This window comes from Nansenia antarctica, assembly GCF_963989245.1.
Source record: "Nansenia antarctica genome assembly, chromosome: 11".
Taxonomy (NCBI): Eukaryota; Metazoa; Chordata; class Actinopteri; order Argentiniformes; family Microstomatidae; genus Nansenia; species Nansenia antarctica.
The window spans coordinates 26,405,240-26,429,100 of NC_137681.1; the positions used below are offsets into that span (position 1 = coordinate 26,405,240).

At 45.2% G+C, this 23,861-nt stretch overlaps 2 protein-coding genes across 3 annotated transcripts; one reads left to right on the forward strand and one right to left on the reverse strand.

Annotated features, from left to right (window-relative positions):
- The first annotated feature begins 3,268 nt into the window (after positions 1-3,268).
- On the forward strand, positions 3,269-7,071 carry LOC308167653 (chromobox protein homolog 1-like). Of its 2 annotated transcripts, none has more exons than XM_080542087.1 (6): positions 3,269-3,472; positions 4,217-4,302; positions 4,621-4,828; positions 5,733-5,916; positions 6,131-6,225; positions 6,564-7,071. In XM_080542087.1, exons 2-6 carry the CDS (start codon positions 4,242-4,244, stop codon positions 6,706-6,708), a joined length of 693 nt encoding a protein of 230 aa, XP_080398213.1. In that variant the 5' UTR covers positions 3,269-3,472; positions 4,217-4,241; the 3' UTR covers positions 6,709-7,071. The 2 variants fall into 2 exon arrangements, with proteins under 2 accessions (XP_080398213.1, XP_080398214.1); XM_080542088.1 differs by having other exon boundaries at positions 5,733-5,895.
- A 236-nt stretch (positions 7,072-7,307) lies between these two features.
- nfe2l1b (nfe2 like bZIP transcription factor 1b) lies at positions 7,308-22,023 on the reverse strand (the record flags this gene model as incomplete). Its single annotated transcript, XM_080542069.1, has 5 exons — positions 7,308-11,599; positions 17,160-17,330; positions 18,130-18,219; positions 18,958-19,224; positions 21,364-22,023. 5 exons carry the CDS (start codon positions 22,021-22,023, stop codon positions 10,061-10,063), a joined length of 2,727 nt encoding a protein of 908 aa, XP_080398195.1. The 3' UTR covers positions 7,308-10,060.
- Positions 22,024-23,861: the final 1,838 nt, after the last annotated feature.

Consider the following 23,861-nt stretch of genomic DNA (forward strand, 5'->3'; position numbering starts at 1 on the left):
TCTTCCAATGTGGTCAAAAGCTTGCAGCAACTAGCCTATTTGCTGAGTCATGTGAGTGAAGCTTTAGAATGTTTACATAGCCGTAACATAGTTTGATGCTGGTTTAGCTGTTCGCAAAACAAGAAAAAAACAAGATAAGATAAGCTTTATTTATATAGCACCTTTCATGCATAAGAATGCAGCTCAAAGTGCCGTACAATACATCATCTGCTCAAGACTAGCATCCACTGCTGCCTTTAACAGTTTACAGTCAGATTCTACAAGCCTGTCACGTAGGCCTAGATTTAATCAAACATACACGGCTTCCAGATATGTTCAAAGGCACCACCATGGGTCACCATGGGTCACCATGGGTCACCATGGGTCACCATGGGTCACCATGGGTCATCATGGGTCATCATGGGTCACACATCAAGGAGGAGAGAGAACTCTTTCAACAAACAAAGGTCACATACAGTATGATCATTGTAGATATCATGACCAACGATCAATATACATGTACCGGTATGTATGTATATCAGTATGTATATAGATCAGTGATCATTACCAGGTCCAGGACCCACCAGTATGGCCTGTGCTGACTCAGACACCTTGCACACCATAGGTCATTTGTTTCAGAACAAAAACTAGGCCTACAGCTACAAAACATAAAATAACGTAGCCTAATGAAACAGGATAAAATAATTGATGACAGTCACAGTAAATACCCATAGACACGTTGTGATGTGCAATAAAGTGGCAATAAATAACACTATATCTTTCAGACTGATAAACCTATTGTATAGCCCTCCTGTGACAAATTCACAACACAGTCTTAGAGGCTCAAGTATTTTCAGACTTACTCCAGACATTGGACTCTACAGCTGTAATACAACTGACTCTTTGTAGCTACAACTAATGTTTCTCTGTTTCTCCAGTGTCTATAGAAGAAGGTGATAGAAGAAGGTTTTTCCTTCTATCAGTGGCCCCGGGCCTGAGCTGGATTACTCTTCCTGCTACGACTGGTGGATTGATGATTCACTTGCTTAGTCAAAAATGTATTGATTGTAAGTCGCTTTGGAATAAGGCGTCTGCTAAATGCCAAAAATGTAAATGTAAATGTTTACAGTGACGGTTTACAGGTTTACACTCACATGAAGGAAGATTTTGAAGTCCACGTATGAGTTCCAAGAGCCTTCATTCTGAACTCGAGGGTCTTGGACCCGCACGGCAACAAACTCCTGCATCCGGAAACAAAGAGATGCTTTCATACAGGTTTTCGTGAGGGGGAACTGTAAACAGATCGTGATGCTAAATCGGTGAATCGACTAACGCAGCTGGCAAGCTATGAGGAAGTGATACCACAGGCTTTTAAACATTTTGTTCGAGAACTTTTTTTTTTTTTTTTACCAATCAAATGTATTGGGGGAGTTGGGGGTTCATCTGGGACATTGGATAATGTGGGACACCTCGCCCTCCAGTGTGTTTGTGTCCTGTTCTAACCAAATCTAGTCATGTTTTCAGTCACATGACAGTGAGCAGTGTTCATTCGTGTGCATCGGACTGACAAGTTAGAGAAGTATCGCTGTTATTATACGTTGTTATTCATTTCAAAGATGTTGCAGAAAGTCTTTCGATGCAAAAAGGGAAAGCTGTCGTTTGAGGAGAGATAACTTACATCGTCTTCGTGATCCTTAATCATCCTTCTGTAGGCTGCGCTGCACAGGAGACATCTGCCAGAGAGAGAGAGACACAAACACCAACACACACACGTCAACGAAGCCAATGCAAACTGACTTTCAGTCATCGACAGCATCCACACAGCCCCCCACTAACATGGTAGTGTGTGGCTGTATGTCTCCTCCAAAGGATAGCCTACTACACCACTCCAGTCTCGCCTACTCACAGGTATGCTACTCTTCTATGCTCAGCAGGACAACGTTTCAGGAGGTTACGGAGTGTCGTGAAAAGGACCAAAATGGCAACACTCGCAAGTCTCTTTAGTCTGTTGTGGCTGTTGCTTCTCTCCCATCTGTGAGCCATGATGATTGTGAAGAGCAAGGAGAAGTGAAAAGTGAAATACTCCCAATAAGCTTCTGCTGCAGTCCAGGCTGGATGAGTCAGGCCGTCTCAGGATGGTGAGTCATGTTCACTTGCTCTTTGCCCCGAACATCAACAACGTCCTCCCCTGCCTCATCCCACCACAGAATGACAGCACACACTTGTGACAGGATATGCAAAACCCATGCTGATTAGGAGGATGATTTTAACCAGATATATGATCGATTATAACACATGAACAGCTCTGCTTGGACTATTTCTGGTCTGACAAGCTAACTTACTTGACATGGTTATGCCAGCTAATAATCACATTGTCTCCCAGTTTGACATCATCATGTAGACCAGTTCTCTAGGTCCATGGGTGTCCACCTCTTAATAACTAACCCCTTCTGCTTAGCTAAGCTGTGTGTCAGCAGTAATGAAGCAGAAACACTGTTATGGTGGATTACTGCCTAGTAACCAGATAAGGACAAGACGTACTTACTGTCACATGGTTGTCTGTGTAGCCAAACGTCTGTTTAACAGCGTGTAACCATCCTCAAACACCGGATAGGTATGTGGATATAGACATGCTATGCTGCTATGCTGCTCTTGTTGGAAAGAAAACAGTTGGTAGGGAACATGACGTCATGTCTCTCCGTTCTCATGATTGTCCAACGCAGCTTCCGTTTCCTGTGCCAACAGAACCAGGGTTGCCAGATGGGGCAAGTGAATGGGCTACTTTTGACACTTTTGATCAAACTGGGCTGGATAAAAAAAACATTTGGGCTGGATAAATAGCATTTAGGTTTGGCTGGATAAATAGTATTTAGGCGGTATCAAACTGTCAGTGCCTGAATGAGACACGACTAAATGCGTGTAGTTAAAACACACACCCTAGTAGCAAATTTTGGGCTGGTGGTTTTTGGTGGATTTAGCGGTTTTTAGACTGTGGTTAGGCTGGAAATTGTCAATCCTATCAGGCAACCCTAAACAAAATCAACTTCTTCACAGAAAAGAAAGAAAAAAAAAGAAACTGAAAAAAGCGCCTTTTCATTTTGTACTTGTGTACATTTAAATATTATAGAAATTAGCCATGTGAAAAAGGTAAACGCATTTGCTAAAGGCAAAAATTATTAAAAACAAAAACGTGCGTACTGACATCCACTTGGTGTGAGATCTACCCTAACCTGACATCCACATGGTGTCAGATCTGCGCGCATGCGCAGACATTCCGTTTGATCGATGCACGCCGATTACATTGTTTTTGTGATACGAAACACGACGGGGGCGTAAAAAAAACACATTTATCTTATCCAAGCTAAATTTGATTGAATTGAATAATAACTTAACATTATTATAACACACTAAAACTAGGTTCATATTACCTCTCATTCTGCACCGAGGAACGGTATTGTTTTGCTCCAGCTCCAGGATTACGCGTGTGGTTGAGGTGAGTTACATTCACTCCTTGCTTGCTGCTCTCAAATACCTTTAGTGTTATTAAATAAGCATAAGCTTGTTAGTTAAATCAATCAATCGTGCACCTAGAAACGGTAGGCTACTATAATACATATTACATTCGCAAACACACTGCGCTTTTGGAGATATATTGGTAGTTAATTCAGACTTTGCACGTAGCGCCGCTTCTGTTGTCTCCAAACCAACATGGAGGAAGAGAGGGATCACTGCTCCATCCATGGCACTGAGTGTCAAACATATGGCTGGATTATAGCTTTTTAACTATTTACCCTTATGACCATTTTTGCTTAAAGTAAATCATGCACTGCTGAACCAGTGACGATGCCACCACATGTGTGTAGGCCTGCCTAGTTGATAATGTTTACATTGAGTGTGTATAACATATGGCTCATGCAATTTCAAATTGTTATTGGTTTAACTGATTTATGTTCAACGCACGGAATGGATTACAACAATTTGGCGCCAGTGGCCCCTATATATACAGTATATAGGATAATTCCGTCTCCTATGTCTTGCATACTATTGCGTGCAGTGTGCTTGATTCTGGGGAATATTTCATTGAATTAAGATACACATAATGGTCTATTCTTGATAGGTATTTCCCGCCCCCCCCCCCCAACCCCTATTCTCTCCAATGCTGTTCTCTCTCCAATGCTGTTCTTTCTCTTTTCTACTTTAACGATTCCTAACCGTCTAACTTTTGACGTTGACCCAGGACCCTGCCGGTCTACCTGATAAGTATGAGCGAGACGACAACAACAGAGGCCTCTGGCGATGCTCCTCCCACTGTTAAGACAGAAGGTCTTGTAACATTTTTATTATATTTTATTTAAATATACAACATTTCACTGTTTTATCTGTGTTGGGTAAGGGAGACAGGGATGTTTTGTCAAAGACAAAGCTGCTATTTTCTCTAACAACCTCCTTCTGCAGCACTGGCTAAACAAACCCGTGACAAAGTATTCATCAAATATGACAAAGTACTGTCTTCTACAGGCTGATGTACCTCAGCCAAGCCACAGAGTCTTATAGCGTCTGCAGGCTTGATAAGAAGTATCAGTATCAGTGTTCCTCAGGAGCGGTGATGTGCTGCTCATCATTACCCCCCTGCGTCCACAGCCCCCCCCCCGCCCGCTCAGTCTGAGGAAAAGATGATGACAGCGACGGAGGCAGTCCCCGCCGCCGACAAGAAGCCTGAGGATGCGGCGGCGGCGACGGCGGCGGCGGAGGAAGAGGAGGAGGAAGAGTACGTGGTCGAGAAGGTGTTGAACCGGCGAGTGGTGAAAGGGAGAGTGGAGTACCTCCTCAAGTGGAAAGGCTTCAATGAGTGAGTTCTTGTTGCCAAATTGTTGTAATCCATTCCGTGCGTTGAACATAAATCAGTTAAATCAATAACAATTTGAAATTGCATGAGCCATATGCTAGACACACTCAATGTAAACATTATGCGCATAATCATCTGTGGAACATCGGGAAAGGCAATGTTTAATTAATTGTTGTCAACACTATCAAAATGTTCGATCGTTTGTATCAACTAAGCAGGCCTACACACATGGTGGCATCGTCACTGGTCCTAGCCTTGGTCCTAGCCTTGGTCCTAGCCTTGGTCCTATCCTTGGTCCTAGCCTTGGTCCTAGCCTTGGTCCTATCCTTGGTCCTATCCTGGGTCCTATCCTTGGTCCTATCCTTGGTCCTATCCTTGGTCCTATCCTTGGTCCTATCCTTGGTCCTAGCCTTGGTCCTAGCCTTGGTCCTTTGTCCTCCTAGCCAGTGCTGTAGGCCTGAGAGAAGTGGGTAGGTGTTACATATATGGTTGCTGCCCTCTGAATGGCTGGGTAGACATTTCCCCATATTGCTTACACCTACACAGTTTTCTCCAATCCACGATGTATTTCCAAGCTTTATAGTATTTTGAACTGAAGCTTTAAAACAACAAATCATGGTTATTTTATTTCACTTTTGTTTAAAGGACTGAGAATTGAGAACTGAGTGTGTACTTAGGGCTAGTAAGTATTAGATGGTTAACCAATAATTAACCAATAATATTATATTCTTCTATCACGACGTCTGCCGATGGCCCCTGGCCTACTCTTCCTGCTACGACTGCTGGATTGATGATTCACTTACTACAGTCAAATCTATTGATTGTAAGTCGCTTTGGAATAAGGTGTAGACCTGCTAAATGCCAAAAAAGTAAATGTAAACCAGTGTAATGCATTATATTTCTTCAGGACTGATAACACGTGGGAGCCAGATGACAACCTGGACTGTCCAGACCTGATCGCAGAGTTCCTCCGCTCTCAGAAAAGCGCCCACGAGTCGGCAGGTAAGAGGAAGACCCCCGAGCCCAGCGCCGAGGGAGAGGAGAGCCGACCCAAGAAGAAGAAAGAAGATGTAAGTCATAAAGACGAAAGAGTACGTGGATGGCGATGCAGTCACCATCAAACACAACAAGCTCTTTTTTCCCCCTGTTAGTTTATGTTCAGATCTGTGTGTGTGTGTGTGTGTGTGTGTGTGTGTGTGTGTTTGTTTTAGGTTTTAGAGAAACTAAGGGGGCTTCTCTGTGTGTGTGTTTTAGGTAGAGAAACTAAGGGGCTTCTCTCTCTGTGTGTGTGTGTGTGTGTTTTAGGTAGAGAAACTAAGGGGCTTCTCTCGAGCTTTGGATCCTGAGAGGATTATTGGTGCCACCGACTCTACTGGAGAACTGATGTTCCTTATGAAGTGGTTTGTATTATGATTATGATACCATGATCTGGTGTGTGCCTGTTCACATCCTGGTTATGACCCAAAGGAAGATGTTTTGAATCATTTATGCTGTTAGTTTACTGTTTTGTTTTTGTTGGCCTGCTTTATTTATTTTTGGGTCAGTGGAATGATCACTTTTAAAAGGATTTTACTGCGCCACCAACAAAGTCATGCAGTATTGTTAATTGTTACTAATATTGTATTAGCAACACCAATCCTACACAAATTTTGCCAACTCTTACTGAAATTCTCTCTCTCTCTCTCTCTCTCTCTCTCTCTCTCTCTCTGTTCCCTCTCTTCATCTCCTTCCTTTGTAGGAAAAACTCAGACGAGGCAGACCTGGTGCCTGCGAAGGAGGCCAACGTGAAGTGTCCGCAGGTGGTCATCTCCTTCTACGAGGAGCGCCTCACATGGCACTCATACCCCGCCGAGGAGGAGAAGAAAGAAGACAAGAGCAACTAAGAAGACTTTAGTGGTGGGGTGGAGGGCGTATATACAGTAAGGGGCTCTAGCCAGAGGGGCGGAGACAAGCAGGACACTTGGTCCAGAATATTTTGACATATTATACTGTATTATGGACATGTGTTCTCGTTCATTGACTTTCATATAAAACAACAGTGCCATTTTGTGTCTTTTATCTTGAATATGTTTATTTTCTTTGCTCATTTCTGGAAGGTTTTTAGTGAGCTGACGAATCATCTTTGAAAAAAAAAAAAGAAGAAAAAAAAGAAAAGATGATTCTGTTGTTTTTACTATTGCTCATTTGTCCATTCTTTTAATTTGTCATTCTTTTAATGACCAGGTCTTGCTTGTCTGTTTTTCAGAGAATAAACCATGTTTTTGTTATAATTGTGTTGTCACATGTCACTGTCTGACACTAGGGTTTATTTCATCCCCATTAACGACACCAAAGACACACAGTCACAGATGAAAATAAAAACACTTTATTAATCAATAAAAGAACAATCCCAGATTGCCAGCAAATATGTTCAAAGTAAACCAAGGAGAAGAACCAGTATAACCTGCCTCAGGGGGAGGCGGCTGTCAGAACACAAAACTACACAAAAAGAATGACAGACAACACCAGAAACAAACATAAAAATATTTACAGAACAACAAACAAGACGATAAAAAAAGAAAAAAAAAAGCAGTGCACTAAGATAGTAGTAGTATTAACGTAATAGTGGGTGTGTGTTGCATTGCAATGCAACTGAATGCTTTCAATATCAAGGATTGAAATCCATGCCTGAATATGACGCGGCATGTTCGGCGGTTTCAAATGAGGCCTAACTTAACTCTTACTTGATTTATTGTTTCTTTCTTTGCTTTTTGAAATGTGGAGACACAAACAAGGTTTACCTCAAAACTATCCTTACTGCATCAAACACTTGATCAAAAGCAAAGTGTGGCACTTGGCCTTTCTGTGGATAGTGTTTGATACAATAAAACCATGTGAATGGATAATAATATAAAGACATTCTTATTAGTGCAGCAACTTAGTTATTTTCACCCCTTTATTGTAGATCAAGGGCTCCACAAATTCAAATTTCTCTGCTACATTAAATGGCCAACTTATATTTGGGGGGGGGGTTTAGGGGTACATGCTGAAAACACAAGCTCAGCCAATAGCACTTCTAAATGTTTCTGAGTACAACAACAGTACAACAACTTTTGTTCTCAAAACCTTTAAATCAAGAGATGTGTTTGTGAAACAAAGGCATTCAATACAGGGTGTTCCGTTCACACATTCTGCTCATCAGATAAATCAGTTTGATTCAATTGGTTTAGTTTTGCTAAATGACATCACAAACCTATGACGTGAACTATTGTAGCTAACAGCTGCTAGGCTATTTATCGGTTAAAATTAACTGAATCTTGTCCATAACTTCAGGTAACTATCAAATAGAATGACAACATTACCAAGTAACTCAAGTCTTTCAAAAAAGGCTACCACTCTCTGCAATTACTAGTAAACAGCAGGCAAACTGTTATAGTTCATGTTTACTTCAGTCACCATCCGATGAAACCAACGAACCAACCTATAACGCAAGTGATGGTAAAGATGGGTGGATTTGATTTGTAATGAAAACAAGTGACACTTCTATTCCCCCAAGGGTTTGAATTCCTTCCTGCAGTACTTGTACTTCCTGCAAAAGATGGCCAATCACAAACAACATTGTGAGTTTCCTCCATGTGGCCAATCCCATTCCTGTGTTGGGATAATGGGTGTGGCGTGCGTGTGCATGTGTGAGTGTGTGTGTGTGTGTGTGTGTGTGTGTGTGTGTGTGATGCAATAAAGGGCCGCAGATCTTTCAATCCAGGTGAAGCAGATCTCAAGCCAGACTTGTAACACATCTTATTCTGAGAGAGTATGAACATGTTGGGGAATATGTGGGAGACTACTGCTCTTGACGATTACTGGCGGCGTTCTTCCTTCAAACCTGCAGCAGAGGGATAGCCAGAGAGACACAGCACAAATGCATACAGCCAAGCCTTAGAGAAGGGCACATTTACGGTGCTATGTTGTATAGATAATATACAGAAGCTGATACATTTGTAATGCAGTGTGTGTGTGCCTCTTTCCTCATCTAAGCGTCCATCTCATATTGGATCTGCTCATCATGCTGCGTGATTCCCTCTCTCAAAACTGGCCGGCCCAAAATGACTTCCTTGTGGCCAGACGCTTTTTTTTGTTTTAGTGGCCATCCGAGAATGTTTCCTCAACTTCCTCAAACCTTTTTTTTCTTTCTTTTTTTATCCCAGTGTCCTAGGTCGACATAGGCTATGTCAAATTCAATCTCCTACAGCGACCTCCCAACTTGAAGTCTGATGAAATTGACTGACATTGTCCGGTCAAAAGAAAAACTGTATCATTTCCAACACAAACACATATTGAACAAGTGCAGTAGTGTCAAGACCAAACTAGACATTCATCTCTAGGACAAGAAGACAGGTGATGTGTTGTGCACCATACAACCTTAGGTTAGAATAGAACTGTTCAGATATGGTGGTATCCTAGGTGATGGACTTGCTTGAACCCTTTGGTATCTATAATCTCCTAAAACCACCTTCAGGCGACCTCCGATTCTCAATTCTCAAGCTTCTTCTTCTTGGCTTTCCTCAACATTCACACATTTTTTTTTTTACTTCTCCAGAAAACAGTCGTGCCACAGATCCCTCCCAAGGCCCCGGGAATATAACAGTCCTCTCAGCTGACTAATAATGTGCCGGTGCTCCATCCATAGTTAACGTTGACAAAGTGAAAGTATTTTTTTTTCCTTTGTAACTCTCTCTGACTTCACTTGATACCAGTCACTTCACTTCACTTCAACATGACATAGGCTAATAGCTAATCCTCCTCTTTGCTAGCTGGGAGCCATGAAGGATCCAGAGTGCAGATGAAGAACTTTCAACAAACTCGCTCTTTTTTGTCTCTTCCTTCATCATCCCCCTCTTTTCCTCGTTTCCAACCCTTTTTTTTTTTCTTCTTCCATCTACACAATGAAAAATCAGTACTCATAGGAAGAACTTCTGCCTCAGAGTCGCTTTCTGGGGGGAGAAGACGCAGGAACCAAAAAAAACTGAAAAGGGAAACAAAAACACTAATGCAGGAAGAGTAGTCAACAACGCTATTTTTCTTCTTCTTCTTCTTCTCCTCCTCTCCACCACCAAGAATCTTCTCAAAGAAAAAAAGGACATCTCTCTCTCTCTTGCGGTCTGCAGAAACCTTTCTTAGTGATTTTTTCTTCATTTTTTTTCTTTTTTCTTAGCAAAAATGAACCAACGAAAAGGCAACGTCGTCACTCTGCCCCCTTCACTTCTTTTTGTCTTTCGTTTTTTTGTCGGGTTTCCGGGTGGCCTGCTCCCCCACCCCCGCCATGCTGCGTGGCATGATCAGGACGCTTCCGTCCGCTCCGTACTGGAGGTTGTACTCGCTGGGGGGGTAGGGCCGGCCCTCCTCGTCCCGGAGCTGGGTGAACACCTCCTGGTAGAGGCTCTGCACCTTCTGCTTCATCTGGCGGATGGAGCGGATGAACTCCATCTTCTCTTTGACCAGACGGGCCTTGTCCCGCCTCAGGCCGTGCACGCCTTCCTCCAGGTTGATGATGGTGTCCAGCTTCCGCTTGCGGCAGTTCTGGGCGGCCATCTTGTTCTTGCCGCGCCGGCGGATGTCGCGGATCAGCGCCAGCTGGGCCTCGCTGAGCTGGTGCTTGGCCAGCAGCTCGTTGAACTCCTCCACGGGCAGGTTGATGATCTTCTCGTTGGAGAAGGGGATCTTCATGGCGCGGGCGCGACGCTCGTCCCGGCTCGACTGCTTGTCCAGGAAGTCCTGAGCCGGCTGGATCTTAGACGAGGAGGAGGAGTGGTGGTGGTGGTGGTGGTGGTTCGGCTGCTGCTGCTTGACTTTCTTCCCGGTGGAGATTCCCGGTGGGAACTCCGGGCGTTGGTGGTGGTCGTCGTAGGGCGAGGACAGCGGCAGGTTGTAGGTGTGGTTGTGGCCGACGTTGTCGAGCCGCGGGAGGCCGTGGAAGTTGGAGGGGTCCTGGTAGCTCATCCGGCAGAGCTTGCTGTACTCCGGCTGGTAGCCGCCCACCGCCCCGCCTTCCTCCCCCGCCTCCACGCCGGCGGCCTCCGAGTCCTCGGTGCTGTAGCCCACGGCGCCCCCTCCCCCCTCCTCCGAGAAGGTGGCCGAGGTGGAGGAGGAGGAGGCGGCGGAGGAGCAGGAGGTCTCGGAGCTGCTGGGGGAGGCCGGGCTGCGGCTGGAGGAGTCCAAGGACAGGCCCGAGTCTGAGTCCAGCTCGTCCTCCAGCTGAGAGGCCTGGGCCTGGCTGAAGCCTTCCTCCATGGCCAGGTCCAGCAGGCTGATCTCATCCAGCATGGACTCCTCTAGCAGACTGCTGAAGGGGTCGGGCAGCACGGGGGCGATGGCGGCGGCGGTGGCGGAGGTGATGTTGTTGCTTGTGCCGTTGAGGGGAGGAGGAGGGAGGAAGAGGCCAGTCAGGTTAGTGGCTCCGAAGGTGGAGTTGATGTTGGACGAGTTGCTGGAGGAGGAGAGTCGGGGGAGGGGGGTGGGGGTGGTGGTGGTGGGGGTGGTGGGTGGGCCTAGGGGGGTGCTGCTGCTGGCGGTGGGGAGGTCCTGCTCGGGGCCGAAGAGCGTGGGGAGGATGGGGAAGTCCTGGCTGCAGCTGGGGAGGGAGGCCTGGTGGAGGCTGACGTCCTGGTTGATGAGGGTGGAGCGGGAGAGGCCTGCGAAGGCCCCGGCGGGGGCGGTGTCCGGGGTGGAGGGGGTGCTGCTGCTGGAGCTGGTGCTGCTCAGGAAGGAGCTCTCTGACGGGCTGCTCACCTCCATCTCCTACGAGACAGAGACATGTTGTTGTTGTTGGTGAAAAGTCAATGAAAAGACGAAACGCAAAACCTCCTATCTGCAAAATTCACTTTTTGGGGAAAATTAAGAAAACTGTCTCGTTTTCTTGCAGAATGCTATTTGTTAAGGATACCCATCACATAATACACTGTTTGGGGACTATATTACTGTGTTAATAACATTTATTTCTTTGCAGATAGGAGGTTTTGCGTTTCGGCCATCGATATGTGACACGTTCTAATACTTTGGTCCGCATGTCGGCAACCAATCAAAATGTTGGGACATTTCTTTTGAAACACGGAACCACCTGTGCAAGGCAAGGCAAGGTTATTTGTACAGCACATTTCATACAACAGGAGCAAGAGAAAAGATACATCAAGAGAAGAAAAGTAAACAGATTCAAAAATAAAAGTAAAATTATCAGATATATATAAACTCCTCAAAAAAAGTTTGGAAACGTTATTTCAGTCGATTCTTCCTCCCCTTTAATAATACAAATTGGTATTGTATTTTATATCGTTGGAAAACCTTTACAACGAGGTACAACTTGTAAGGACCATGCATTCATGGAATGAGTAACACAGCTAAACGTGTGGGTAGCGGCCCAAATAATGTTGCCAAAATGCAATATTCTTCTGTTGGTATTCACTCTCGTTTTGAGCTTCAAGTGCTTGCAGGTGTATCAGTGTTTCCTCTACATGCATTTATTGGTGGCGGGCCGCCACGATGGAATTTCCTCCGCCACGAATTGATTCAGTCCACAAAAAAAAAAAAAAAAAAAGTTCTCAAAAAAAATAAATAAATTTTGAACATTTTAGCTGATTAAAATATATCTGATCCTAGATCAGCGCTATAATGGATGTTGACTAAAAGTGCACCTAAATCCACGCCCATCTCTCTCTAACCGCTGATCCAAAATCAGATTAATGACATTCAGTTGACGACGTGACACAAGGGCTCCTGATTGGTCTAAATGTGAACTGTGGTATTATTGTTATTGTGTACAGGCCACCGTAGTGACATCCGGGGGGTATTTCATCAACATCGCTAAAGGGAAAATCCAGCTTTAGTCTGATAAATCTCGCGAGAGTTCTTACAAATATCCAGGCATATTCTGATAGGTCTCGCGAGAGTTATCAAAAATAAGCCAGGATTTTCCTTTAGCGACGTTGATGGAATACCCCCCAGGTCAGGTGGGCAGGTTACGACGAGACAACAAGAGACCGGTATTGTAGAGCTTACAGAGCGAGTTAAAATAAAGACACTTACATTGAAATACAGAAGGACTCACGTGTATGTTTAATAGAATAACACGACATGGTGTCAGAAGTCCTGTAAGTAGTGCTGTCCCAAACGACTATTTTTCTAACGATTAATCTAGCGATTATTTTATCGATTAGTCGATTAGTCTAACGACTAATTTATCGGTAAGTCTAACGATAATTTTTGTACTGATCGGAAAATAAATAAATTAAAAAAAACGTATTTGTCTCCACCTCACTGCTATGTTTAGCCAACTTGAATGCCAACATGGCCATTTAGAAGTCTGTCCATCACCACAACACATAGCTAGCTAGTAGCTACATAGCTAGCTAACGTTACTCTCGCTGCTATGTTATGATTAGCTAAATTTATGCTAACGTAGCATGCGAGCTACGAGCTACGAGCTAGATAACGTACAGTAGGTGCGAGCACCACAATGACAATAGGCTACCGTAGCTAGCCAGCTACATAGCTAACGTTACTAACACCAGAAGACAAGACATACGAACTGTGGTGAGCTACATTGCTTGTGTAACATTAGCTAGTAGCTATCCATTTTTCACTCATACACTTAATTGTCTCGCCTGGTAAAATAAAGGTTTAAAAAAAAAAAAAAAAATCGCCATTTTGTTTGTTTACGACTAACCGACGCATATTACGCAAACCGACGTATTGACGTAGTCGATGACGTCGACGACGTCGACTAATCGTAACAGCCCTACCTGTAAGTGAGTGTTAAGAGTTAGATCGGCCGACAAGTGTCATTTGAGCTCGTGACGGTGAGAAGGGAGAAGAAAAGATGGATGCTAATGCTAACGCGGGAGCAGCTGCAGTCCAGAGAACGGCGCCAGTTTCAAGTGCTACGTTAGCAGACATTAGCAAGTCAAAAAACGATTCTTATGTGCCGTCACTTTAGCAACGACACAGTATTGTCAAGGGGAAAAGAAGGGGAGACGATTTTTTTATTGACAACGGAATTACATGCTGGAAAAACATGCAGCTAAAATTCAGGGACAATAAGAGACACACGGGAGAAGTACGGGAAAACAGGGCTCATGTGGGTCTCATCAAAGGTAAGAGTTTGTTTTCTTTAACTCAGCTGATACTCAGCTGTTTACCGAATGCTCCATCTGACTGTGATTTTACTTCTGTAATGTGGTGGGTTGACATAATTCACGCACGGAACTATAGGTTGAGACTATTGTTCCGTCCGTAGTACCCAAGTTGTTTAGACTGTTCTATTTACTGCTTGAGTGTGTTGTTGACAATCGTTCATGTCCTTCATTAAACGTTTAGCTTTGTCATTTGATACGCCGCCTACGACTACCATCTCTCTGCACTACAGTAAACAGTTAATCAGTAACGTTAGCCGCTTTTGTGCTCATGTAGGCCTACTTCGTATTATATTATAGCTGATGATCTTTGTGTGTGTATGTGACTGTCAGTCACAAGTTTATATTCTGTATATTAATTTTTTTTGGCCATCCTCTAGTTTTGGCTGTGATTAGAAAAAAAAATAAAAAACGGCCACCCGCCACCATTGGAAAAATTCCTGGAGGAAACACTGTGTATGTCAGTCACAGGTGTGTGACTGGCACCTAATTGACAGGAATGATATTCTGGGGCCAGTGGCGATCCCATATCTCCAGAATCTGGGACCTAACTCCATCCTCCAGGATGACAACGCTCACCCCCACAGAGCCAGGATCATCACAGAGCACCTCCAGTATTTGGGAGTGGAGAGGGTGGAATGGCCTGCCGTGAGTCCAGACCTCAACCCAATTGAACACTTGTGGGATCAGCTTGGGCGTGCTGTACGTGCCAGAGTGACCAACGCAACCATGTTGGCTGACTTGCGGCAAATCCTGGTTGAGGAATGGGATGCCATCCCCAGCAGTGTGTGACCAGGCTGGTGACCAGCATGAGGAGGAGGTGACTGCGTATGGATCTTCCACACGCTACTGAGGTCCCTGACAGTGTAAAATTAATAAAGTGTAAAAATGGCCAATATGTGTTTTGTTTTTTCCTTATTACTGTGGGAGAGTGCAATCATCCAATCCACCAAGCAACTCAAAACGAGAGTGAATACCAACAGAAGAATATAGGGGATTTTGGCAAATATTTTTGGGCCGCTACCCACACGTTTAGCTGTGCTGCTCATTCCACGAATGCATGATCCTTACAAGTTGTACCTTATTGTAAAGGTGACTAATCAGGCTTTCCAACGATATAAAATACAATACCAATTGGTATTATTAAAGGGGAGGAATAATCAACCAAAATAACGTTTCCGAACTTTTTTTGAGGGGTTTATATAGATGTGTATCATAATCCTACTACTACTACTACTACTACTACTACTACTACTACTAATAATAATAATAATAATAATAATAATAACTTTTTATTTGTATAGCACTTTTCCTGCAAACGTTGCAGCTCAAAGTGCTTCAATCATTATATAATCATCATTTAATTATTTTGTCATTTAAAGGCAATATTAAAAAGATTGGGTTTTTAGCCTTGACTTGAACATATTTGCTGAGGTTGCATCCCCTAATGTAAACTGGCAGAGCATTCCACAATTTGGGTGCATAAAATGAGAATGCAGCCTCACCAAATCTCTTCTTTTGTACAGAGAAAACCAGCGTCAGAAGACCTGAGAGCTCTATTGGGCTGATATGCTAGCAAAAGGTCTGAACCTATTCTGGTGCTGTGCCAGTGAGAGCTTTATAAACAAGCAGATATAGGCCCAATCCCGATTCTCTTTTCTACCACTTCGGCTCGTTTTGGAGTCACTCGCTTTGCAGCCAAGGCCCCCCAAACAGAGCCACAAGCCATAGTGGTTCCCCTAAGAAATGGGACAGCCCTTCACGACTGATACGTCATCCGTAGTATCGTAGAAAAGCATTGACGCTCGCGATTCATTCACAACTTGAATGAACTTGAACGCTATCAATCGATCAAACAAGTCATCAAATAAAAAAGAACAATGCTTCATTATCAGACCATGACAGAATAAGCTCTAACCTGTATGAAACCGGTGCTCCTATGCTGCCGGTCTGCCCTGATATAAGACAACAGTGCAACAACTTCGCGGCTGAACTTTAGTTACATTTACGGCGTCATATGCCATCAAAGGGAAACATGGAAAAATGCATGACTTACAGATTTATTTTTATGACTTTACGAAATCCGATGTGACAGGAACGCTGGAGAAACAGCCGCTGTCCACTGCATTAGTTAACTACATGTCCTTGATGAGTCTTCCGCTCACTGCCCTCCATCAAAAATGGCACATCCATCGATAATATTACATAATAACAACTGCTCGGATTAGATTGCCGGTTGTTTTGGTATAATAACAACTATAGCGTCATATACCACCAAGGGGGGGGAATTCGCACCTATCATGCTGTCAAACACCACAGGTAATAATCTATTTCTAAATAAACATGATTGTACATCTCTGAAATGTAAATCGCGCACCGATGTATTTCTATGGGGAAGACTGTGCTTGACACTTCCATGGGACTGACGTCGGGGCAGCGGAACACGGTGACTGTCAGCCTGTGACAAACGCGCAGATATGAGTGCTCCGATGTTAAGCATAGGCACAGCACCTCGGCATAACAGCGATTTTTTTGTTATGCTTGTTGTAAAGAAAAGGTCTATAATGCATTGAAATGACATTAAAGATAATAAGATGGTTATCATAATTTTTCAAATCTTTATTAATAAGTAATTACAGAAAAAGTAAATGACATTTCAGGCTAGCTTCTGTATTTACGAGAGCGAAAATAACATTTCTGTAGATGATTCGCAATGCATGCCGGAAGGGAGTCTCATGGCTCCGAATGGAACGTGGGTCCAGATTTTCTCCAAATGGAGCCATGGATACCCCTACCCCTAGCCCTAGCCCTACCACTCCATGTAAAATGAATTGGGACGCCACTACCCCTACACGTGAACGCGCAAAACGGAGCCGAAGGGGTGAAAACGGAGCCGGAGGGGTGAATTGGGATTCACCCATAGATAAGCATTTAATAAGATAATCAATAAGATAATAGACATGAATAAAAACTAAATGTGTAGGAACACTGTAACAAATACTACTACAAAAACAGTTTTTGGGGTAGAGATAAAATCGCTAAGAATCAAATCAATCAAATCAGAAGAATCTATGTGTCTATACATAAATGTGTCTATGGGAGGTTCAAAGGAGAGATTGAATATGCAGGTACTGTCTGGTATATATATATATGAATATATGTACGGTACACACCTGCAGCTCCATGATGGCCATGATGTCCTGCCACTGCTGCTCCAGGTCTAGCTGGGGGCCGGGCTGGGGCAGAGGGGGGGGCAGAGGGGGGGGCACACCCTGAGATGTGGACGGAGCTTCTTCACTGGGGGAGACGCCCAGCTCTGGGGGGGCCACCACCGGGGCTGGGAACTAAGAAGAAGAATAGGAGGAGGAAGAGGAGGAGGAAGAGGAGGAGGAAGAGGAGGAAGAGGAGGAGGAAGAGGAGGAAAGTCAAACACAGAACGTTGTTATTTCAAGAGACTATAGAGTGAATCTTTTTCTGAGTGGGGCAGTCCCACTCATATTGTTCATTTTATTGGACAGATATAGTGAAGACAGACAGGAAAGTAAGGAGAAGAAGGGAGAGAGGGCATGTCAGCAGGGCATGAGCCGGATTAGAACCCATGCCGACATGGGCATATGTGTGCACTGTAGACCGCGGTGCTAGACCACTGGACCACCCCAGGCCACGACTATAGAGTGAATTCACTTGAAATGTTGTGTATTTGATCTTAATAGGAGCGGATACATAAAAAAAAAACACTGCCAGGGGAATTATGTGAATTATATGAAGAGTCAGGCGCAGCATCACGTCTACCACAGCATGATAAGCCTCCCGCCCGTTGTCTCTGTGTATAACAGAGGCATAAAGATGTCTTGAGGCAGCTTGTGGATGTGTCTTTTATCTCTTGAGGCAGCTTGTGGATGTGTCTTTTATCTCTTGAGGTGGCGGCTGTGGCTCCCCGGCTGGCCACGTGTCGAGGTGTCCTCGGGCAAGACACCGATCCCAAAAAATTGCTCCCGATGAGCGGTGACCGGAGCCTTGCGTGGTAAGCTTGCCGCCTTTGGTGTGTGAATGTGTGTGTGAATGAGAGGCCGTTGTAGAGCGCTTTGGAATAAGGCGCTATGTAAGTAAAGTCCACACACCCACACACCCACATATCTCTACCTCTGTCTCTTCTCCGAAAGGGAAGGTGGCTTCCAGTAGCCGGAGACACTCCTGCAGGGACAGGGAGGTCTGGGAGCCCAGGACTGGGAGCTGAGGGGACAGAGGAGGGAGACAGAGGCAAGGCAGGGTTATTTGTACAGCACATTTCATACAACAGGGGCAATTCAAAGTGCTTTACATACAGCATTAAAAAAAGATACATCAAGAGGAGAAAAGTAAACAGATTAAAAAATAAAAGTAAGATGATAGAATATATATATATAGATGAACATTTAATAAGATAATGAATAAGAATAGAAATGTATAAAAAGACATGGATGGAAGTGTTAGTGTTTAATCATAACTGTTGCAGAACATGAAGGTTTTTAGCTTAGATTTAAATATTTTTTGGAGTTTGGGCCTTTTTGGGGTGGAGACAAAAGGTCATTTACAAGGGGAAATTATGGAAAGTAGGTATTGTATTATTGTATTGTATTAATCTTTCTGTGCTTAATAAGTATATCAAAGGTATAATAAATATTATGGTCTTCTATGGCTCAGTCGGTAGAGCTTGATTCCCGCTGGTACCATATATAGTAAAACATGTACGCACTCACTGCAATGTAAGTCGCATAGGATAAAAGCGTCAGCTAAATGGCGTATGTTATAATAAATATTGGTGTCAAAGGCGTTTGGCCTTTTGTGTAAAACAGCTCTCCCGTGTGGCCTAACCGCCTCATACTCCTGGCTTCCTTCCTTCTTTCATGGCCCGTCTGACGAATATCAAGACTGTGCCAGAGAGGTGTTGTTTCAGGTGAATGCCAGGACGGTGTTCTGCTGTTCCTGTACCTGTGCAGGTATGCTCTCCCCAGTCTCCCCGTCCACAGGCTGAGACGGCCCCTGGAGGTTGACCCCGTTCCTCCAGTTCTCCTGCTGGGCCTCGCCCCCTTCCTTGCCCTCCCCGGTGCCGGGCTTCTTCACCTCCTCGTCCTCCTCCTCCACCTCCACCTCCTCCTCCTCCTCGCTCTCCTTCTGCCGGCTGCTGTAGTTGAACACCTCCCGTCCTGCGCCCAGGTCGATGTCCTGGCGCCACAGGATGTCAATCAAATCGATGTCCTGGAAAAAGACATAAAGACAGATTAGACGTGGCCTGGGGTGGTCCAGTGGTCTAGCACCATGGCCTGGGGTGGTCCAGTGGTCTAGCACCATGGCCTGGGGTGGTCCAGTGGTCTAGCACCGTGGCCTGGGGTGGTCCAGTGGTCTAGCACCGTGGCCTGGGGTGGTCCAGTGGTCTAGCACCATGGCCTGGGGTGGTCCAGTGGTCTAGCACCATGGCCTGGGGTGGTCCAGTGGTCTAGCACCATGGCCTGGGGTGGTCCAGTGGTCTAGCACCATGGCCTGGGGTGGTCCAGTGGTCTAGCACCATGGCCTGGGGTGGTCCAGTGGTCTAGCACCATGGCCTGGGGTGGTCCAGTGGTCTAGCATCATGGCCTGGGGTGGTCCAGTGGTCTAGCACCATGGCCTGGGGTGGTCCAGTGGTCTAGCACCATGGCCTGGGGTGGTCCAGTGGTCTAGTACCATGGCCTGGGGTGGTCCAGTGGTCTAGCACCATGGCCTGGGGTAGTCCAGTGGTCTAGCACCATGGCCTTGGGTGGTCCAGTGGTCTAGCACCATGGCCTGGGGTGGTCCAGTGGTCTAGCACCATGGCCTGGGGTGGTCCAGTGGTCTAGCACCATGGCCTGGGGTGGTCCAGTGGTCTAGCACCATGGCCTGGGGTGGTCCAGTGGTCCAGCACCATGGCCTGGGGTGGTCCAGTGGTCTAACACCGCGGTCTACAGTGCACACATATGCCCATGTCGGCATGAGTTCGAATCCGGCCCATGCCCTACTGATATGCCCTCTCTCCCTTCTTCTCCTTACTTTCCTGTCTGTTTTCACTCTATCTGTACAATAAAATGACAAATATGAGATGACTGCCCCACTCAGACAAAAAAAAAAAGAAAAAAGAACTGATTAGACAGACAGACATTAGGACAATAAAGAAAAACATATTTTCACTGAGTTGCACAACGTCTTTACACACAACACACAGCTATGGAGCAAGGATCAAGGAAGGAGGCCTAAACATGCAGCATAACTAACTGTAGATATAATGACTTGTGTGTGCATTAGCAATGTACAGTAGGACTGACATTGTACAGCACACCACCATCCCTCATCCTCAGACATGTGAAGTGAACCCACACACACAGCTACACACAGTTACTTTAGCCTGCAACCATCATGTCAGATAGTGGAACTAACAGCCTAGCGATCTGATGCAGCCGTGGCCATTTAATTAGCATAGCAGCATGTGACCCTGTGGGAGACTCGGGTCATTATGAGGGTTTTAACAATGGCAGCTTAGTGTGCTCCAGACCACGCTGCTCCCCAGCGGCGGCCCTGTGACAGGGAGTGGTCGGGGAGCCCTGCTATTTACCACAACACCACCAAATAAATACTGTTACACATTTAACACAAAAGCACCGAAACAACAAACCTATGACTAGAAGGCCTGTGACAATTCCAAATGTTGCTGTAGAAATAATTGCGATTAACAATATAATTGGGTCACTGTTATGTGACCCAGATAATGTAATAATAACACAGCAACCTAGGGAGTAAACCATGCCTCTTTATTATCATAAAGCGTATTTCTGCTACATAAAATTGTAAAAATGTATCCTCGTCAATAAAAAAGGGACTGTGTGTCATCTAGGTATGTGTAGTTATGTGTTTTTAGCATGTTCATGTTCTATCAGGGTGTTGTGATGAGCTAAACATGCGGAGCAGCTGTCTAGCTAACGCCATGTTCTCTGTTGTTAGCCAGCTAGCTAGCTAGCCTGTTGGAGCAGTCAAGATTGCCATTAGACAATTCAGAATTGTTACAGGCCTACCAATGACCCAATTCATTTTTTAGACAAAATTGAATTGTGATTTAAAACTAACTAGGCTCATTCAGATACGGTTCACCACATCCAAGGTGTGTCTGAGAGCACCTAGCTAGCTAAGCCCAGCAGGCTGAACCCCCAAATTGCTCCCAATGAGCAGCCAGGGGCGCCTTGCATGGTAGCTTGACGCCATTATGTGTGTGAATGTGTGTGTGAATGAGAAGGCCGTTGTAAAAGCGCTTTTGGAATAAGGTGCTACTGTATAGAAGTGCCATAAGTCCATTTACCATTGGTGAGACTTTAAGAGATCATGGTAACGGCCTACCTCCTTGGTGAGGTCATCGTTGGCGTCCCTGCTGCTCTGCTGCTGGTCCTGGTTGTTGTTGTCCTCCGGCGCCACGGCGCCCAGACTGCTGTCCTCCCCCCCCCCCAGGCTGCTGTAGGTCGACTCAGGGGCTCCTCCTCCCCCTCCTCCTCCTCCTCCTCCGCCACCGCTGCCCCCCCCCCCTCCTCTCATGGCCGGGGCTTCGGGGTTGTTGTTGCTCACGACGACGACGACGACGTTGTCCTCCAGGCCACCGGCCCCATTGTCGAGGGTGATGCTGGTGGGGGGGGGGCCGGACTGGCCGGGGCCAGCGGGGGACACCACCACGGCCTCCGGGTCACGGTGCACCAGCCAGGTGCTCAGCTCCGGCCTGGGCACAGACAGGCGGTCCAGCTGGCGCACCTGGTTCAGCAGCCGGCGGCTCGCAAAGAAGTGGTCCAGGTCCACACTCTTGGGATGGATGCCATAGCCGTCCAGCGTGTTGCGGAGGTTGTGGAACTGGGTCGGGGTGTAGGCCGAGGTGGGGCCCAGGATGATCTCGCGGAGCGGGGGCAGCTGGTTGCTCAGGTAGGAGTCCAGGTCCACCCTTACCCCAATGAGACTCAGGAAGATGGTGAACTGAATCAGGCCCTCTGTGAAGTACTTTTTCAGGTAAAGCATTTCTTTACAAAGGAACAAAAAATGAAAAGTAAAACAAATAAAAAAAAATCAAAACAAGGGGTCAAACTACAGTGCCGCAATAGTTACTTTATACTGTGAGATAAAAAGTAAAGAAAAAAAAAAGTATGAAATTGAAGATGTGAGAGTGTGGGGGAGGACCCCTTTATCTTTTCAGCAGGATTATGTTAGTCAAAAAAAGTTGACTTAGAAGAGAGGGTTCCTTCTATCTTGTGTTTGAGTCCAATGTCAGTCAAAATGGCAATTATATTCTATGTCTTCCTCATCAGTAAGTCCTCCCATACCTGCGCAGAGGGAGAGAGAGAGAGAGACAGAGAGAGAGAAAGGGAGAGAGCGAGGACAGATAAGACAATTTCTTAGTATTGGTGTATTTATAATGGCATGATAATGACTGTCCTTCAACCAACCAAGGACAGTAATTCAGTGCACAGTAACAGCCTAACTCTATGCACTGGCTTACTTATATCCCCCAGTCATATATAAAAGAGTACATTACATGTTACACATTACAGTACATTACAACGTCAAAAGAATAGCATATGAGAAGCCAGTAAGCTCATCATCAGCAGCAGAATGCATTGCTCTGCGACCATTTAACGTGGGCATGCATGGCCTCAGGTGTTGAAACAGACTTTTCCACTATCATAATATCATATATAGCATAGTCAAGTTAGCAATACACGATGTCAGATCATCTTCACCATACATGGACATGCATACTAGCACACTGCTATCTCCCAAGAGATCCCATGCGAGATCGAATAATGCAGACTGGTCCACCACCCCCTGACAGCAAATGCTACAGGAACCAAGCATGTTATGCACATATTAGGCTATTCCTACGCCCGATCTACTTCCACTATCGTTTCCCCCAACATATCCTATCCATATCGCTATATACATGTATATATATATGCTCATATAAACATATCTGCATGTCGCTACATCCAGCAGTAGCCACTGTCTGGAGCAGAACACAGCCCAGTAAGGAGCGTCGCTGATCGAACTAAAGACAGATCTGACACCCCGAGCCTCGGACACGGGGACATACACGGGGACAAACCTCACCTCTGCCAGGGCGACATCTCTACTGGGGGAGGCTGGTGTGAAGGTGGGCCAGGGAGGGTCTCTGCTCGGGTTTCATCACGTCTCCCACATCCCCACCTGGCTGGGCTCACTGGGCAACTCTCCTCTCTGCCTTTCTCTGTCTCTGTACAGACCCACAACTCTGCTCTGTGTCATCAGAGAGGGTGGATAATCACACACACACACACACACAATAATTGTTATATATATATATAATATATATACATATACTAGTTTATCCTGGTTTATAACATCAAAGCTGTCATTTAGCTACCGGTATTTTTGGCCAACCAGGAAGTGTTGATTGACACTGCTCCCGTTTTAAGACAGGCCTAAAAACCTTTTTTATTTATTTTAACTTATTATGTTTTTAGGCTGTTTTTTTTCCAACTCTGTAGCACTGTGAGATTCTTTTGAATGAAAAGTCCAATCCAAATGGATGCATTATTTTTATTATTATTATTACTTCCGCGGTCACTACCAAGCAACCTCCCTAGCAACAAGTGACGCGGGGATGACTGACAGGTTCGTCAGCCTATTGCGAACCGAGACAACTATCACTAGACGGGATCCTGATCGATTTAGGCCAATGGGTGGAGACTGGGGGCGGGGCGTTGAGGCATAACAACTGTCAGGGGCAAAATGCTAACAATATTGAACTTTTAATGTTACAATGTATTTCAAAGAATGACTTTTTCAAAGTTAACCATTGCATTATAATTCACAACAGACGT

Bases quoted from the DNA above. Each gene is read 5' to 3' on its own strand.
- LOC308167653 (XM_080542087.1), top strand. From the start codon at position 4,242: ATGAGCGAGACGACAACAACAGAGGCCTCTGGCGATGCTCCTCCCACT. The intron at 4,303-4,620 runs GTCTTGTAACAT...CTGCGTCCACAG, and splicing joins TCCCACTGTTAAGACAGAAG to CCCCCCCCCCGCCCGCTCAG. The intron at 5,917-6,130 runs GTACGTGGATGG...TGTGTGTTTTAG, and splicing joins TAAGTCATAAAGACGAAAGA to GTAGAGAAACTAAGGGGCTT.